The sequence below is a fragment of the Leptosomus discolor genome, chromosome 2 (genome assembly GCF_034619465.1).
Source record: "Leptosomus discolor isolate bLepDis1 chromosome 2, bLepDis1.hap2, whole genome shotgun sequence".
In the NCBI taxonomy this organism is placed as follows: Eukaryota; Metazoa; Chordata; class Aves; order Leptosomiformes; family Leptosomidae; genus Leptosomus; species Leptosomus discolor.
In genome coordinates, this window is record NC_141392.1 from 104603814 (window position 1) to 104621750 (window position 17937).

At 41.2% G+C, this 17937-nt stretch overlaps 1 protein-coding gene across 3 annotated transcripts in view; it reads right to left on the bottom strand.

Moving 5' to 3' along the window:
* Positions 1-17937, bottom strand: part of DLGAP2 (DLG associated protein 2) — a 401254-nt gene that overhangs the window by 61631 nt on the left and 321686 nt on the right. For all 3 annotated transcript variants that reach the window (XM_086461531.1, XM_086461530.1, XM_086461529.1), the window contains one exon: positions 3606-3817. In XM_086461531.1, coding sequence (XP_086317657.1) covers positions 3606-3817 — 212 coding nt within the window. The remainder of the gene's footprint in view (positions 1-3605; positions 3818-17937) is intronic.

Genomic DNA, 17937 nt, shown 5'->3' on the forward strand with positions numbered 1-17937 from the left:
TAGGGACTTACTTTTGTCAAAGTAGAAACAGAATTTAGACAGGAAAAAAAATCCTTGCAAAGGTATCTGAGAAAACTCGGAGGAGAAACATGCACACATGTCAAATTTGGTCTGTTGAAGCTTAAGTGAGGTCTTTTCTAATTTTCATTTTAACCTATTCAGGGTAGCAATAGAAAACTAGGCTTATTCTTATCAAACCGACCTACATACATTTTGTAGCCAATGCATGTTTTTATGCCGCCAAAACTATCGATATTCAGTTTTTATAACATGTTTACTGGTGCCGTCAGACCCCAGTTCTGAGCTACCCTGTCACGTAAGCAGAGGACTAAGAGAGTATAAGCCTGACTTTATTTCTGTGCATTAGCTCCCTCCATCCTGGTAAACAAGCTAAAAAGCCAGCTAATGCATCTGACATCTTGAATTATGTAATTTCTCATAATACATGCCAGAAATGCTATTCAGCCCTGCTATACATGCAAGAATGTTGTTCAGAACCTTGGCTTATGGTTCAGCAACGTGATCAATGGTGCAAAGGGTACTGGGCATGCAATGGGGATTACTGAGCCCTGCCGGAGGAGAAAGGAAGTCTCCATCATCTCTTGCTACATCCTTCATAGAAATCCACCAGACCTTCTATAAGGTAACCACAGTGACAGGGAGACAGACGTCCTGGGAGGAGGTGGCTTCTGGGGAAACCCCAGGTTTAGGATCAGCACTTTTTAATCCTGTGAGACATGAAATTTTCTGTCTGCTTTAGGACTGCTGAAATCTACAGATTTTTTGCAAGGAAGACATACAAGAATCAGAATAGTTGTCACATTTCTGCCTGAAGGTCACTGGAAAAAATGTGTATGTTAAGCTGGCAGATTCAAGGTGCTGCCCCTCAGTTTAAGGGAAAACCAAGGATTTAAAAGATATCTGTCAGCAGCAGCTGGGCTGCTCAATTATTCCTGGTGCAGTGTTTGTGACAAATTCTCAACAGAGCCCCTAATAATATTTTACAGTATTACAAAAAGCTTCTTCCTTTTCCGACTGCAGTTAGCAGTAACTATGCCATTAAATCCTTTGGGACTGTGAACAGGCACAGCTGTTGACCCCAGTATACCGCATCATCATCGCACTCGTGCTTTAATCAATTATGTTTTGAGTGGTGTATTTGCAATACATGGAAAACTGACAGAAGACACAACATTTGGTATTGACCTACTAAACAGCCACCTGCTTTCAGGATTTAACAGATCAGAAAGCCTTTTTTTCTTGAAACATATTCTTTGTTTATATGCATGTCTAGATGCTGTCTGGATCTGTTTATAAGCTGTAGGGATCTAGGGCAGGCACTGAGACCTGCCACTCATTGGAAAATTTTTGCTGTTATCTACATTTGCTTGTGGGAGGCGAACAGAACATATTACATATTATAGAATAGAATAGATTATAGAATATTCTAGATACAGAATATATAGAATGTATTTTATTTGGTCTAAGTACTTGGAAAGTTAGAACTGTCTCTGAGAAAAGATCTAGTTTGTAATGCTACACTTCATTGTGTAGTATCCATTCTACAGTGGATATGACATACCCTCTGAAACACTGTGGCTGCATCCAGACTGCCTTCTGTGAATGAACCCTGGCCTACACCAATGCCCAGAACATGGCCAGGCAGTGGGTGGGACAGCGCTAACAGACCCAGGCAACTAGTCTTCTGGGGACCACTCCAAAAGCTTCGTAGTGTACCTGGTCAGGTTTCTGTACTCAGGTCTGTATTCTGGAAATATTTAGTTTACCAGCAGGAAAACAGCCAGTCAATGTATGGAAGTCTCAGAAAATTGACTATCTCCTCTCTCCCTGTTGCCTTCAGAAGGGTCACACTTAACAAGCCACAGATGTTAGATCAGTCTCCCTTAGCACATCTTATCCCACAAGGATAATTGCCGTTTTGCAAGACCCAGAGCTTTCAGAGCCATTTATGAGAAAATCCAGGACTGAAGAATTCATAACGTATGTCTTCACCACGGCTGAGAAATTACAGGCTCCTCATCCTGAAAGACTTCTATTGCTACTGACACATATTCACAAGCTGACAATTAATGACATTTTTTTATTTCCCGGGGACTTTCACAAGTTGGACTGAACCGGTCGATGTAGCCAGCAGGTCTGAAACACAAAATTCAGCCCAGATACAGTGACTGAGGATATAAAAAATTTGAATGTTTTTTCCAGCCACTGTCATTAAGAACTCATCCTTTCATCTTTAGAAATCAGCCAGGTACATGTCTGCCATCAGTACTTACATTGTAGGCCATGTTTTCATCATTGGAACTAATATTCTAGCAAATCCTTCAGATTCACATTCAGAATTTGTCTTAGTTGCCTAGACATAGGTCTCTGGCATCCTTTGAGATGCTGTAAGGTATCCTGCCTGGATTTTGTTTGACGATCGAGAGCACAGACCTGCCAGTCTTGTTTCATGGTATCTCATAAATCTTACAGCAGGTCACGGTACAGACACTTTTCTGCATCTGAATAGAGCCTACAGATGATGCATGAGACCAAAGAGATGCATGAGCAAGATACACAAAACAATAGAGTTGTAAACTGTTCTCTTCAGTAATAATGAAAGTTGATTTTCTTCCAGATTGCAAGATAAAAAATTCAATTTAATTAAGCCAAAACCTTTTCACTTAAGGTTTCTGTTTTGTTTTATTTTATTTTGTGGAAAGGTGAGTCACTATGGCACACTATACATGGTATTACCTACAGAACAATAAACAACCTTTGATCAAAGGTTTCACTCTTAATTTCTTCAATTTATATATTTATTCCAGGCAAAAAGATCAATTTTCTAAGCCATGACAAACACCCAGTCATATTAATAAAAACTGCAGATTTGAAATCAGGCAACCACTCTGAAACTATCTTCAGAAGTATACTTACAGTTTAGTTATAAATGATATATGGAAAGGATAAAAAGGAGAGAAAAATAAAGATCTATCGGAAAACATATATAAGTACATATTTTCCTATAGTGTTAAAATTTGCTTTAGTTATTTAATAAGTCATACTGTAGGCAGTCTGAATGAAAAAAAGCCCCAGTCAAATAAAACCCTACACAATGTGGTTATATGAGTATGATACAGTATATCCGATACATAAAATGTTATACTGATAAAAAAGTGTAAGATGCCAAACATATGATACAATTATATATTTGTTATTATATCTAGTATAGAATAGAGTGCATTTTCTATTTCAGAGAAAGCAATGAAATAAGAAAGACTTATAATATAAAACAATCTTTCTAGAGATGAAATATTCAGAATTTCAAACTTTTGATAACAACATGGATATATTTCCTTCAGTACACATAAGAAACTCTTTCTGAAGTAGCAGGCTTGTTACATGGATGAACATGACAGTTTTTCATCCAGTAATCACAAGAAACAGTAGCTAGTTTAACATGAAGACACAAAAGTTACCTTTTTAACTACAGTATTGTATTTTCTCATGGATATGGATACTGACCATTACCAGAAAGACCCAAAGAAATTACCCAAGTCATGGCAACTTCAGAAAGGTGTATAACATGGTATAGTGAAACTTACTTTTGATGATCTCCCAGTGGTCTTTGTCCAATGGATTTTAATAACGACTCTGGTCGAACCGTTAATTTTGGTGACGTCTTGGGGCTAGTATCAGAGTCTCCACTTTCTTCATCTCCCATGGCCTTAATGTAGCTCCCACTTCTCATTCTTCTGCAAGGGATCTCTTCATCTTTCCCACCAGCTGGGTACCCTCCCCATTCATCCTGAGGTACCTAATAGAAACCATAAAACACATGCATGAAATGTGCATTATTCTTTTCATGTATTTAAATACTTCCTTCTTCCTTCAATTTTTCATTTTACAAAGATAAGTCATGATTTTTTTATTCTTCAGAAACAGATCACTCAGAAATTTCTAAGGTCCCCAGATGATTTGACAATTTAATTTCAAGACTAGAAATAAGTGGTTATAAATGTTGGAACCTAAGGAACAATCAAGTCATGGTTTGTGAGCTGAGCTGCAATACCTATTGGTAGACATGCCCTAAATTGCAGGAAGCAGCTTAGCTTAACCTCCTAAAAGTTTGCACACAGATTTTCAGCTGATGAATAGTAAGTTAATTTGGTGTCTCAGACCTAAAATTCATTGAAAGCTGAGCTCTTCAGAGTCTTTTACCAGCTCTCCTTATATGGGGGTTTGGTTGCTTTTCAGGAAGGTGAATGAAGGATTTCAGTTAAACTAAGCTGTGATTTTGGCATGAATGGATAGGATTTAGGGCAAGCTTCTGTGAAAAAAAAAGCAAATGTGGTAATTTGTCTTTTTTCTTACTTAGAAACTGCAAAATATCAGGAATGTAGCCAGTTAATTATTGATACACTTGGTTGAGGCTGCTTTCATGCAGTTGAGGTGGTTTTTCAAATAATAAGATTGGTAGTCAAATAATGCACAGCTAGTGGGTGGGTATTGCTGCACCACAAATTGGCAGAGAATTGAACAGGAGTAGATTTTCCAATCCGAAGTGAAATCAGCTTTGTTTTAAGACATGGATAAACTCGGCAAGCCTGTCTCTGCCAGTATTGCTGATTCTTTGCTTTTTGTTTAATCTTCCAAGGTACTGAGTCCTCTGGTCCTAATCCAGAAACACACTTAAGCATTTACTTAACTTAAAGGATATAAGCAACTCCCTGAAATCCATTATAATGACTCATGGTTAAAAAGAAGGATGTGACAGAGCACACCACTGGACCAGGGCTGACGCACTTTGCAGCATCAAATCCTTTATCAACATGATGACTTCATATATATTAAACAGTACAACGGCATTATTTACCAATATACTATAAATCTGAACCTCCATTTATACATATATCAAGGAGTTTCTGCAAAGCAGGATGTCTGATAAAGACTTTCAAGGCAAACATAATTGAAACCTTCTACAGAGAGCTGCAGGAAATGCTCCCACTGGTTTCTGCAGTCTTGGAGATCAGATTTAAATAACTAAGACAATCTGCCTGTCATCTTTACTGTCCTTTCAAGATACATGAACTAGCCACACATCAGGTGAACAGACTTAGTGCTTTGAGTCCCAAAAAGGGATTAGGGGGGAAAAGAAGTTTTAAAAGGGGGTGAACAAGTAAAGATAAGAGATATTAAAATAAAGAAACAAGCTCGGGAGAGAAAAAAGAGAGACTGAGGATGAAGTCAGATAAGAAATAGATAAACAGATTGTGGATAAACAGATTGCACAGATCAGACAAATGTTAGAGACAAATATGAGAGAAAAAAATTATGAGTTATATCTTTATAAAAAGTAATAGGACAGAGGATGAATCTAAATGAAACACGGGTTAGTTCATGCAAAGAAACAAACTTTTTATATTATTCAGCTTTGGATGGTGATTGGAAAGGGAGTGTGAAAAATCTTCCAAAACTTGAAGCCCGTAAATGTGATACATCATCCTCATTTCTTTTCTAAGACCTAGTATGTGTGAGATTAATGTCAGACGAAGGTTTTTTGAGATTCTAGGAGACAAAAAAGTTATTTACATATAGAGATAGTTCTAATAGTCAGACTCCTAAAACATACAAAATAAATGCATTTTCTTAAGGTTCAGGGTTTTTTTTTTCATTTGTTGTTTTTTGTTTATTTTTCCAATCTACAGCTGGCTATCATACAAACATCAAACATACTCTCACTTTTAAATCTTCTTTATTACTTGTATGTCAGCAGAGCTAAAAACAAAATCCAAATGCTGAAAAAGTATTGGCATCTACATGAGCCAACTGCAAGGTATACTGTTCAATTTTCTGTACTAAAGCTGAATTATGTTATATTATGTTCAGTCTTAATATTCTTTTTTTCAAAAAACTCATAACTTTTTCATAGAATAATCATTTTGGCTTGAAATGTCTTTCTTTCATTTTAGCTTAAAGATAATTAAATAGAAAGTTTAAAAAGACATTGATCAATAACCCTTATTTACTCTAATGCAAGAAATGATTAGTTTCTCAACTTTCTTTTGTCTGAAACTCCATGTTCAAATAAATAGATAAGGACTGGGTTTAAATAAGTAAACACAAGCTTATTTGTTGAGAGAAGTTGGAGTCTTACCTTAAAAGATAGGATCAACTGAGTTTTTACATAAATGTATCAAAAAAAAATAAAGTTCTTTCACTGTGATAAGGAGCTTCATGAGGGTAAATCTTACAGTTATTTGCCTTACTATTTTTGTTGATTACATTTCTTTTGCTTTCTGAATTCATAAGCTAAATGAATTCACACAAAAGCTAGAAACTGAAGAAGCCCTGCTCCATTTGTGCTTGTGATGTACTCACAGTACACACAAATACACCAAGAATCCCTTTCTAATCAGAGCAACTCATTGACTATCACAGAAGCATTTAAGGTTGAAAAAAATATTATTTATAATTAAAATATGTGTATTTTTTTACCCTTGAGCCATTCAAAGGAGCAGAATAAAATGAACACAGGGAAAATGCTCCTGGAACCTGGCAAGCAAGTTTGACCATGTGTTCTCTCAGAAGGTTTCACGCAAAGCCTAGGAAAGCAGCTGGAGTCCTTTTGCTGTCTTCAAAAGCCAACGAAAGGGCCCTTGACACTGTTTTTCCTCATGAACTGAGAATAGAAGCAAAATTTGAGTCCCAGTTCAGCCTGGTTCATCATGTACTTTAGCTGATAGGTTAAAAACTTGGAAAAATTATTCCAAATCCAGGCCACTTCAGACCCCAACATAGTTTTAAAGAAAAGTAGAAGTATTGTACTAGTGCAGGAAAGATTCTTATTTCGAAATATTAACAAAAACATTTAACAGCATGCATGAGGCTCATTGAATGTGTATTTTCCAAAAAAACGAAAAAGGCTTTGCAGCTTGCAGAAACTTCTTACAACAGTTACCAGGCCCTGAAATTCCCATCTGCGGGGCTTGCAGCTGCTAATTGGGAATAATTACCCTAATTATCTACTTGCATATAGTGATGAGTGCTGATATTTATAATGTCTAAAAAGGCCTTCCTCCTGTTTTAGATGTTAACATGAATCCTTGTATATGCAGTTTCTATCCACAGAGGACTGCATATTACCATATGAATTTCCTTTTGTAAGAACAACGAGCTGACAAGGTCTGGATCTTTTCATTTAATTTTGTTACTGGCTGCTGATTTGGTTATAACTATTACAGAAAATGATAAGTCTCTTCCATAAATTTCATGCACTGTTGCTGTGAGGAGCACAACCAGGTTCAGGAAATTTGGCATCTTTTAATTGTTCTGCTACTGATTCAGTGTGATATCTTACATTAGTCACCTAGGGCCAAAAAACACCTTGTACCTAAAACTTACTACATTTCGTGGAGCTAATCCTGAAAGTGAAGTCCAGAACCTTAGGTAGGACCTTAAATTCTCCATAAAAGGCATTTAGGAGAGTTAGCCCCTCCAGAGTAGCATCCAAAAGGAATGAAAAAGTCCCTTTAGTTAGCAACCAAAATGCAAATCATGAAGAAATATCTCAAACACTTCTTCTTTCTTGGGTTTATTGTATCTGATTACAGGTAGCAGAAAGGCCCTTCTGTTATTTCCCATTCACAGCCTAAAACCATCTTCTGAAGAACAAATTCAGATTTTTTTTTTTCTCAAAGAACTAAGCAGCCTTATTCTTTCCTTCCATGACAAAATAGCTGTAGAACTGGGAGTCGTTACTGCTCACCTTCTAATCAATAACAATTGGGGTGCTTGTAAAGGAGAAGACTTAACAAACTGGCATGGTGTCCTCCTCTTTTTGTAACTCATGGCCTTTTCATGAAGCACAGATTGCCTGGGGAGGGCTGGTTAGAAGTGAAGGTCTTCATGTACAAGAAAGGCTGTGTTGCTGCAGCCTCACGATCCAGGCATTTACCGAGCATGCAGGAGATTAGTTATAGTCCCTAGGCCAAACACTTGCATGAATTTTATGTGAAAGGGTCTTTGGATAAAACTTGTGGAGCGTATCAACAAAGAAAGAAGTGCCTTTGCTCCAAACCACCTTACAGCCTGCTGCTCAGAATGCAATTTGGGGAACTGAGATTCCCCATATCTCAGAGATGTGGGTTTGACCTTGTACAGGCTAAGGAAGAAACTAAACTCATGTCTTCATAGCAAGTATTCTAGAAACTTTGTTATTATGAAAATTAAATTCCTTGTTTTAGAAGAAAAATCACTATCCTTGTGTTTTGTTAGAAGTCCTTTCTGTTGGGTGTCTTGGTTGTGCTGATTAGACCTGTCAGAAGAAAAGGATTTCAGAACCCTGACTGGACTTCAGCAGTATGTTTGTCCCCTGATTCTCAGATTGCACAGCTTCTGCATGTAAGCAACCACATGTTGTCAGGGAAAACAGGGACAGAATCACCAAACTTCCAGAATAAACTAGGAATCACGCATAGAATCACTGAGGTTAGAAGGGCTATGGAGGTCTCTAGTCCAGCCTTCTGCTCAAAGGTGGTCAGGTACAACACGTTGCACAGGATTGTGTCCAGCTGGGTTCCAAATGTTTCCAAAGATGGACACTCCATAGCATCTCTAGGCAACCTGTTCCAATGTTTGACCACACTCAGGGGGAAAAAGTTTTTCCTTATATCTAGTCAGACATAGGTAATCTAGGCTGCAATTCAGGAACTAGTGCTAGCAGTGTGAATACTCAACCTTGTATCCAAGAAATACTGATGTCAAAACTGGAAAAAACAGTGCTGCATTCACCTTTCTGGACTTTGACCACTGTTAATTCTATTTTTTTTTTTAAATTTATTTAGATAGTTTAGAATTTAACTAAAGAAGTCAAACTGGCAACAGCCACTGTCGTTTCAAAACAGATCTGCTCCTGTTGTTTCACCCACTTCTACAGCGTTTGCTCCCAGCTCCCAGAATTTTAAAGGTGTTCCATCACTAAACTGCTGATCTGCTTAAAATCTGGCATATCACTTTACTACCTAAAAGGAAACACTTCTAAATATACGGCTTCAGCTGAGGGAGATGACTATCACTTCTTCATATTTCTTATTCTTAAAGGTTAAAATGAGGATTACCTACCTTACAGGAGTCCTGTGAAATTTAATTAGCATGCAGATGTAAAATGCACTGAAATATTCATTATGACCTAAATCTTATTTTAGTAATATAAATTTCACATTTTACTAGAAGCAGAAGCTGTCTGTGCATGAAATTAGACTATAAATGATATGAAGAAGGATAAGATATGAAACACTATGCAGTAGTTACATAATTTTTGTAATTTTATGCTTTCTCAGCCTGATCAAAAAGATAACTCAAAAAAAAAAAAAAAAGTATACAATCTGAAATGTAGGTAAGAGATTTTCTCTTGAATCACACCTTCTTAGAATAATAGAATCATTAATGATGAAAGAGACCTCTAAGATCATCGAGTCCAACCATCAACCCAAAACCACCATGCTCACTAAACCATGTTCTGAAGTGCCGCATGTACATGTTTTTTGAACACCTCCAGGGATGGTGACTCTACCACTTCCCCGGGCAGCCTGTTCCAATGTTTGACCACTCTTTCAGTAAAGAAATTTTTCCTAATGTCCAATCTAAACGTCCCCTGGCACAACTTGAGGTCATTTCCTCTTGTCCTATCACTTGTTACTTGGGAGAATAGACAAACCCCCACCTCACTACAACCTCCTCTCAGGTAGCTGTAGAGAGCAATAAGGTCTCCCCTCAGCCTCTTCTCCAGACTAAACAATCCCAGTTCCCTCAGCCTCTCCTTATAAGTCCTTTTCTCCAGACCCTTCATCAGCTTCGTTGCCTTTCTCTGGACATGCTCCAGCACCTCAACGCCTTTCTTGCAGTGAGGCACCCAAAACTGCACATGGTATTCAAGATGTGGCCTCACCAGTGCCGAGTACAGGGGCACGATCACTTCCCTACTCCTGCTAGCCACACTATTTCTGATGCAGGCCAGGATGCTGTTGGCTTTCTTGGCCACCTGGGCACACTGCTGGGTCATGTTCAGCCAGCTGTCGACCAGCACCCCCAGGTCCTTTTCTGCTGGGCAGATTTTCAGCCACTCCTCCCCAAGCCTGTAGTGCTGCATGGGGTTGTTGTGACCCAAGTGTAGGACCCAGCACTCGGCTTTGTTGAACCTCACAAAATTGGCCTTGGCCCATCAATACAGCCTGTCCATATCCCTCTGTAGAGCCTTCTTACCCTTAAGCAGATCAACATTCCCACCCAATTTAGTGTCATCAGCAAACTTACTGAGGGAGCACTCAATCCTCTCATCCAGATAATGTATAAAAATGTTAAACAAGAGTGGGCGCAAGACTAAGCCCTGGGGGATACCGCTTGTGACCAGTTGCCAGCTGTATTTAACTCCATTCACCACAACTCTCTGTGCTTGACTGTCCAGACAATTTTTAACACAGCAAAACATACACCTAAGTCATCAGCTGCCAGCTTTTCTACGAGAATGCTGTGGGAGATGGTGTCAAAAGCTTTACTAAAGTCAAGGTAGATAACATCCACAGCCTTCCCCTTATCGACTAGGCAGGTCACCTGGTCATACAAAGAGATCAGGTTGGTTAAGCAGGAGCTGCCCCCCATGAACCCATACTGGCTGGGCCTGAGTCCCTGGTGTCTTGCACATGCCATGTGAGCACCCTCAAGATGAACCTTTCCATAATCTTCCCTGGTACTGAGGTCAGGCTGACAGGTCTGTAGTTCCCTGGATCCTCCTTCCAGCCCTTCTCGCAGGTGAGCATCACATTGGCAAACCTCTAGTTGTCTGAGACCTCCCCTGTTAACCAGAACTGCTGATAAATGATAGAGAGTGTTTTGGCCAGCTCCTCCGCCAGCTCCCTCAGTACTCTCAAGTGGATCCCACCCAGTCCCATAGACTTGTGAGAGTCCAGGTGGCACAGTAGGTCATTAACTGCTTCCTCTGGATCAAGGGGGGTTTATTCTGCTCCAAGGAGACTCAGAAACACAGCCTTTGTGCACAGCTGCAAGTAGAGGAAAGTAGATGACAATCTTGCAAGGCAGACAGAAATGCTTTTTAGCATGGTAGAAAGTTTCTTGGAAATTATAATAGGAGGTGGGAGCTGGACCTAAAAATGAAAACTGACCAATTACTAGAATTTTCTTCTGAAGTTGATGACACTAATGTGCCCTTGTGGCCAAGAAGGCCAATGGCGTCCTGGGGTGTATTAGAAGGGGTGTGGTCAGTAGGTCGAGAGAGGTTCTCCTCCCTCTCTACTCTGCCCTGGTGAGACCACATCTGGAATATTGTGTCCAATTCTGGGCCCCTCAGTTCAAGAAGGACAGGGAGCTGCTTGAAAGAGTCCAGCGCAGAGCCACAGAGATGATTAAGGGGGTGGAACATCTCCCTTATGATGAAAGGCTAAGGGAGCTGGGTCTCTTGAGCTTGAAGAAGTGGAGACTGAGGGGTGACCTCATTAGTGTTTATAAATACGTAAGTGGCGAGTGTCAGGAGGATGGAGCTGGGCTCTTCTTGGTGATGGCCAATGACAGGACAAGGGGCAGCGGGTGCAAGCTGGAGCACAGGAGGTTCCACATTAACATAAGGAAAAACTTTTTCACTGTGTGAGTGACAGAGCCCTGGAACAGGCTGCCCAGAGAGGTTGTGGAGTCTCCTTCTCTGGAGACATTCAAAACCCACCTGGATGCATTCCTGTGTGATCTACTCTGGGTGGTCCTGCTCTGGCAGGGGGGTTGGACTAGATGATCTTTCGAGGTCCCTTCCAACCTTTAACATTCTGTGATTCTGTAATGACATTCCCCTGTTTACTGGTTATAGACTCTAGATCCTATTGGTCTAGCATTTTGCAGGAGGGAAGAGTGCAGTATCTGAAAATAAAACTTTGTTTCCTCAGTAGCTAACCTGGTGTCTACACCTCAACACCATTTTCAGTACACATTTTAAACTATTTTTTTTCTGTGGAGTTTTTTAATGTGCTGATTCATTGTTCAAAGAATATGAATTATACAGTGAAGCCATTCAAAAATCTCTACAAAATATGCCAGGGACTCCTCCTCACCACTAACAATGCCAATCCTTGTAATTAGCTTTAATTTTCACATACTACCCCCTACTCCCTGAACTCCTTGACAGCTCGGAAGCACAGAGAGTTCTTGCAGCAATTCACAAAAGTCTGTTGACATTGTCCATCAATGCAGGAGCTAATCTGGGAAAACAAGAGCCATCTTTGCCCTGCCAGCCATTCTTTCCAGGCTTTGCTATGAACAGCCACAGTATCACAGGAAGTGGACGAAAATCACATAGACCCCAGCAATGTATGCATTGGGTTGGAAACAACTTGAATTCAAGGATTTGGGAGTTGGGGTTGAACTGGACACCCATCACAGAATACAAACATAATATTCCTATGTTCAGATACGCAAACCAGATCCAGAAGTATTTACTGCCTGATTTTAGTTTTTCATGTGTAGTTCCAAGCAAAGCTGCACTAAGTGATCCTTGATGGAAAGAAGACTTCCATCCAGTGTACTCAGGATTGCTTAGCCCCCACTTCCATATTTTCTACAGAACAGTGTTCTTTTTATATAGTACTTTATAACTTATATCTCAACAGTGCTGAACTCAAAAAAAAAAAAGGACCAGCACTGTGTTTCCTAAGCTTTAGTGAAACAATAACAGTAAAAAGAAAAGATAACAATACTTTTTTAGTATTTAGATTGTCAAGAAGACAATCATGAAGTATATACAAAATATATACAAAAACGATATCGAACTCCCCCGATGTTGATCACATCACCAACGATGCTGCAGGGCTGGCACTTGAAAAGTCCCAGACTGGATTCAAGAACAGGATTCAGGAGTGAATGGATTGGGATTGAAAGCAGAAGAAAGGACAGAGTCCTCCTCAGAAAGAAGGGCCATAGAAGAAAAGGGCTTGACCCTTGTGATACCTCAGCTTCATACTGAGTATGATGTACATGGAATGAAATACACTGTTGGTCAGGTTTGGGTCACCTGTCCTGTCCACTCCTCCCTGCAGATGCAACCTTTTTGCTTACTTATAACCCTTTCACTTACCATGCTTCAACATGGGCCACAAGGTTTAGCAGTGACCTTGGTTTCTATAGGAGCAAGTATAAGCAAAAACCTTTCTGCATATCATCCGTTGGTGGTAAATATAGACATCAAGTGCTATCACTGCTAGAAGCAGACACTATGGAAAAATATGCCGTTAACTTCAAAAAGTGCAGTCACTTAGAAGACACTTAGCTGAGAAGTAAAATCACTGAATGGAGAATTGGTTCAGTTCTAGCTCAAACCAGGACAACTGTTTGGATGAATATGGGCCAAATGCCCATCTCATGACCTGCTGTGCTTATATTGTTGGTGAAGACCCTTGCAGTTCAGCCACCTGCAAATCCTTTGGTATGTTGCTGGTTCTCTCTGGGACCCTCTGGACTCTGTGCTGTTTTGACATGGTGGATCAAGGTGCAGTCAGATGGCACTGGTGGCCTTGTCCACACTATAATGATTTTATCCTGCTAAGCCTGGAGCTGACTGAGATCTTGTGCCAGAACATTGATATGAGATGAGCTTAGACTGAAGGGAGGGCTTGGCCTGTACTTAAGAACCTATATATATATATACCCTCTGAATCTAAGACAAAAAAATGGTAGGGATTAAATCAAGAAACCTGGATTCCAGCTGGTTGCTTATTTTCTTTGGTAAGTAACTCAAGATGCTGATTTGTGGTCAGTTCAAGCTGCTTTAAAATTATATGACTATCAGCTTATGTGGGGCAGGTATTTCTGAAGCAATATTCAGCTTTTCAAGCAGTGCTGAATTTTAGAAAAGCAAATTTCCAGCTCTTCAAGGAGTTAGTTAGCAGGACCCCCTGGGAAACTGCCCTCAGGGACAAGGGCGCAGAACAGGACTGGCAGATTTTTAAGGATGCTTTCCATAGAGCGCAAGAGCTCTTGACCGCCAGGTGTAAGAAATCAGGCAAGCAAGGCAAGAGACTGGCATGGCTGAATCAAGACCTGTTGGTCAAACTAAAGGGCAAGAAGGAAATGCACAGGCAGTGGAAGCATGGACAGGCGTCCTGGGAAGGGTATAGAGATGCTGCCTGGTTGTGAAGGGATGGGGTCAGGAAGGCCAAGGCATGGCTGGAGCTGAACTTGACAAGGCACACAAAGAATAATGAGAAACGCTTCTACAGGTAAGTCAGCCAGAAAAGGAAGGTTAAAGGAAGCGCACCCCCCTGATGAGCAAGACTGGCGAGCTGGTAACAACAATTGAGAAGGCTGAGGTACTCAATGGCTTTTTACCCTTGGTCTTCACTGGCAACCTCTCTTCCCACACCTCTCGAGTGTATGGACTGCAAGACAGGGACTTGGGGAGCAAAGGCCCCTCCACCGCAAGAGAAGGTCAGGTTCATGACCACCTGAGGAACCTGAACATACATGAGTCTGTGGGACCTGGTGAAATACATTCCAGATTCCTGAGGGAATTGGCCAATGTAGTTGCCAAGCCACTTTCCATGATATTTGAAAAGTCATGGCAGTCAGGTGAAGTCCCTGGTGACTGGAAAAAGGAAACATTGCACCCATTTTTAAAAAGGGTAGAAAGGAGGACCCTGGGAACTGCTGACCTGTCAGCCTCACCCCTGTGCCTGGGAAGATCATGGAACAGATCATCCTAGAAGCTATGCTAAGGCACATGGAGGACAGGGAGGTGATTTGACACAAACAGCATGGCTTCACCAAGGTCAAGTCCTGCATGACCAACCTAGTGGCCTTCTATGACGGATTGACTACATCTGTGGACGAGTGAAGAGATATGGGTGTTGTCTGTCTGGACTTCTGTAAGGCCTTTGACATGGTCCCCCAAAACACTCTTCTCTCTAAATTGGAAAGATATGGATTTGATGGGTGGACTGTTCCGTGGGTGAGGAATAGGTTGGACGTACACATCCAGAGGGTAGTGGTCAATGGCTCAATGTCCAAATGGAGATCGGTGACAAGTGGCATCCCTCAGGGGTCCATACTGGGACAGGTGCTGTTTAATATCTTCATCAGTGATATAGATGGTGGGATCGGGTACACCCTCAGCAAGTTTGCAGATGACACTAAACTGAGTGGTGTGGTTGAAATGCTTGAGGGACAGGATGCCATTCAGAGGGACCTTGACAAGCTTGAGAAGCGGGCCCGTGTGAACCTCATGAGGTTCAACAAGGCCAAGAGCAAGGTCCTGCACCTGAGTTGGGGCAATCCCCGATATCAATACAGGCTGGGGGATGAAAAGATTGAGAGCAGCCCTGCTGAGAAGGACTTGGGGGTACTGGTGCATGAAAAGCTGGACGTGAACTGGCAGAGTGTGCTTACAGCCCAGAAGGCCAACCATATCCTGGGCTGCATCAAAAGAAGCCTGGCCAGCAGGTCAAGGTAAGCGATTCTCCCACTCTCATCTAATTCTGGTGAGACCCCACCTGGAGTACTGCGTCCAGCTCTGGAGTCCTCAGCACAAGAAAGACATGGATGTCTTGGAAAGAATTCAGAGGACGGCCACAAAAATGATCGGGGAGCACCTCCCCTATAAGGACAGGCTGAGAGCATTGGGGTTGTTCAGTCTGGAGAAGAGAAGGCTCCAGGGAGACCTTATAACAGCCTTCCAGTATTAGTAGGGCCTGTTGTAATAGGACAAGGAGCAATGATTTTAAACTGAAAGATGGTAGATTTAGACTAGATATAAGGAAGAAATTTTTTACAAGGATGGTGGTGAAACGCAGGAACAGATTGCCCAGAGGTGGTAGTAGAAGCTCCATCCCTGGAAACATTCCAGGTCAGGTTGGATGGGGCTCTGAGGAACCTGATCTCGCTAAATATGTCCCTACTCACAGCAGGGGGGTTGGACTAGATGGCCTTTAAAGGTTCCTTCCAGCCCAAACTATTCTATGAGTCTATGATTCCATGATTCTATGCTAGTAATGCTGAAGTGACTTAGAGTGCTGCCTGGAAAATTACCCTAATAACAACCATAAAGATAAATTTTCAGCTGAACTGGTGAGTTGCTCCAACTCATGGTGCTGCTGCGCAATCATCAGTACTAGTGAGAGAGAAGGCTGAAAATAGTACAGTGATTACCCTACGGCTGTGCATACATTATTAACTGCAGACCCACTGTCTCGCCTGGAGGTCAACTGGCCTGCACTGCTCTGCACTCATACTATTGAGCAATCTTTGCCTCCAAATCAGTGTGATTATTAGGAACGGTCCCTGGCCTGTGGTAAGTCCTGAACTGCACCCAGGAACTGTTTAGGGAAATACTGACTGGGTTGGATTGAAACAATGCCCAAGACAGGCCAAGCCACATAAGATCACAGAGGATCAGGATGCAGTTCCAAGGAAACAATCCTGACACTATGCCGTTTGATAGCATACACGTAGCATACGGTAGCAATTATTTTAGTAATGGAGGTCCACAGAAGCATCAAAGAACAAAATTTGGGATTTCTTATGCTTGCCACAAAACACAGCATTTCTGCCAATTAATTTGCCATAGTCATGCATCCAGAGGTTGTTTTTCTGTCTCTTTGCCTTTGTGAGCCATCTCATAGTTGCATTTTTCTTTACATCTTTCTGTACTAATCGAATTGATTTAATTACAGTGCAAATTCTGCTAAAACCAAGCATCAAAAGGCTAAAGACCTAAACTGGATTGCAGCTTGCCACTCACTACAGGTGAAGGGGAGCCAAGAATATACCTGCCAGCTGGGCTGCCTGACTAACAGGGCAGCAGACAAGGCCCAGGGGGACACAACATCAGCAACTGAAGCTAACCAAGTTTTACTGGCAGATATTTTTGGGAGACATAGACTGAATTTCCTGAACCACATTTGCAGAGTGAATGGAGCCCAGCTATCTGCACAGCACAGTGAAGAAAAACAGCCTGCATTTTGTGACTGATAAAGCTGTAGGAGACAAGACTCTGAGCATCTGAGGGATGCGCTCCTGCTGACAGAGGGTCACCTGCATCCCTGTGGCCCCACTGCATTATGTCCAACACTCCTGCAGGCAGCTGGGGCTCTGTGCGGCACAGCACAGGCGTTGAAGTGCCTTACTATTCTGTCCTTTTCTAGCCACTTTCAGAAATGGGAAAATAAAGTATCATCAGCACCTTCAGCCCGGACTCTCAGCATTGCATGACCCATCAGCCAAAATCATCTGTAGGTCCCTCTGGCACTATCTTCGCCTTTACCACTGTAGACACTAAGGGAAATTCAGAGTTATCACCTTAGCATTACCTGTGTGAGTGGGGCAAGACCCCACAGACAATTCATAGTCACAGAAGTATAGAGTAAGAGACAAAAATGCCCTTAAAGGAAGAAAAGGAGAGGTGCTCCCAACACACAATGCACAGCACCTCTAAACCCACAGAGACTGCAGGTGTGGCAAGCATTCCAATGTTGCAGAGCTATTATAAGGCTAAACAGGGAAGAAGAACCTAAAAGGCAGCATATCCAGCGCTGACCCAAAAGATGGCCTGTAGTAAACAGTGTCTCATTTAATCTAAGCAAGAAATTATATAACTTTTTTTTCCCTATTTGTTATAGGGCTACTACTGAAAAAAACAGTGCAGGTCTTTAAAACCTAAATAATTTTAAAGGCTATATAAAATACATATATATATTTGCCTTTCATCCATTTTTCTCATTTTAATTAATGACTGACAGTTTTGAACAGTTAACTCCAGATGACTCCAATTATTTAGCTTAGAGAATGAAATGGGTATTTTTTTTTCCTGTCTAGCTACTAGATAACGCTTAAGTATCTGAACACTTTTCAAAAGACCAGTTCCCTTACCAGAAGTACCAGGTATGTTGT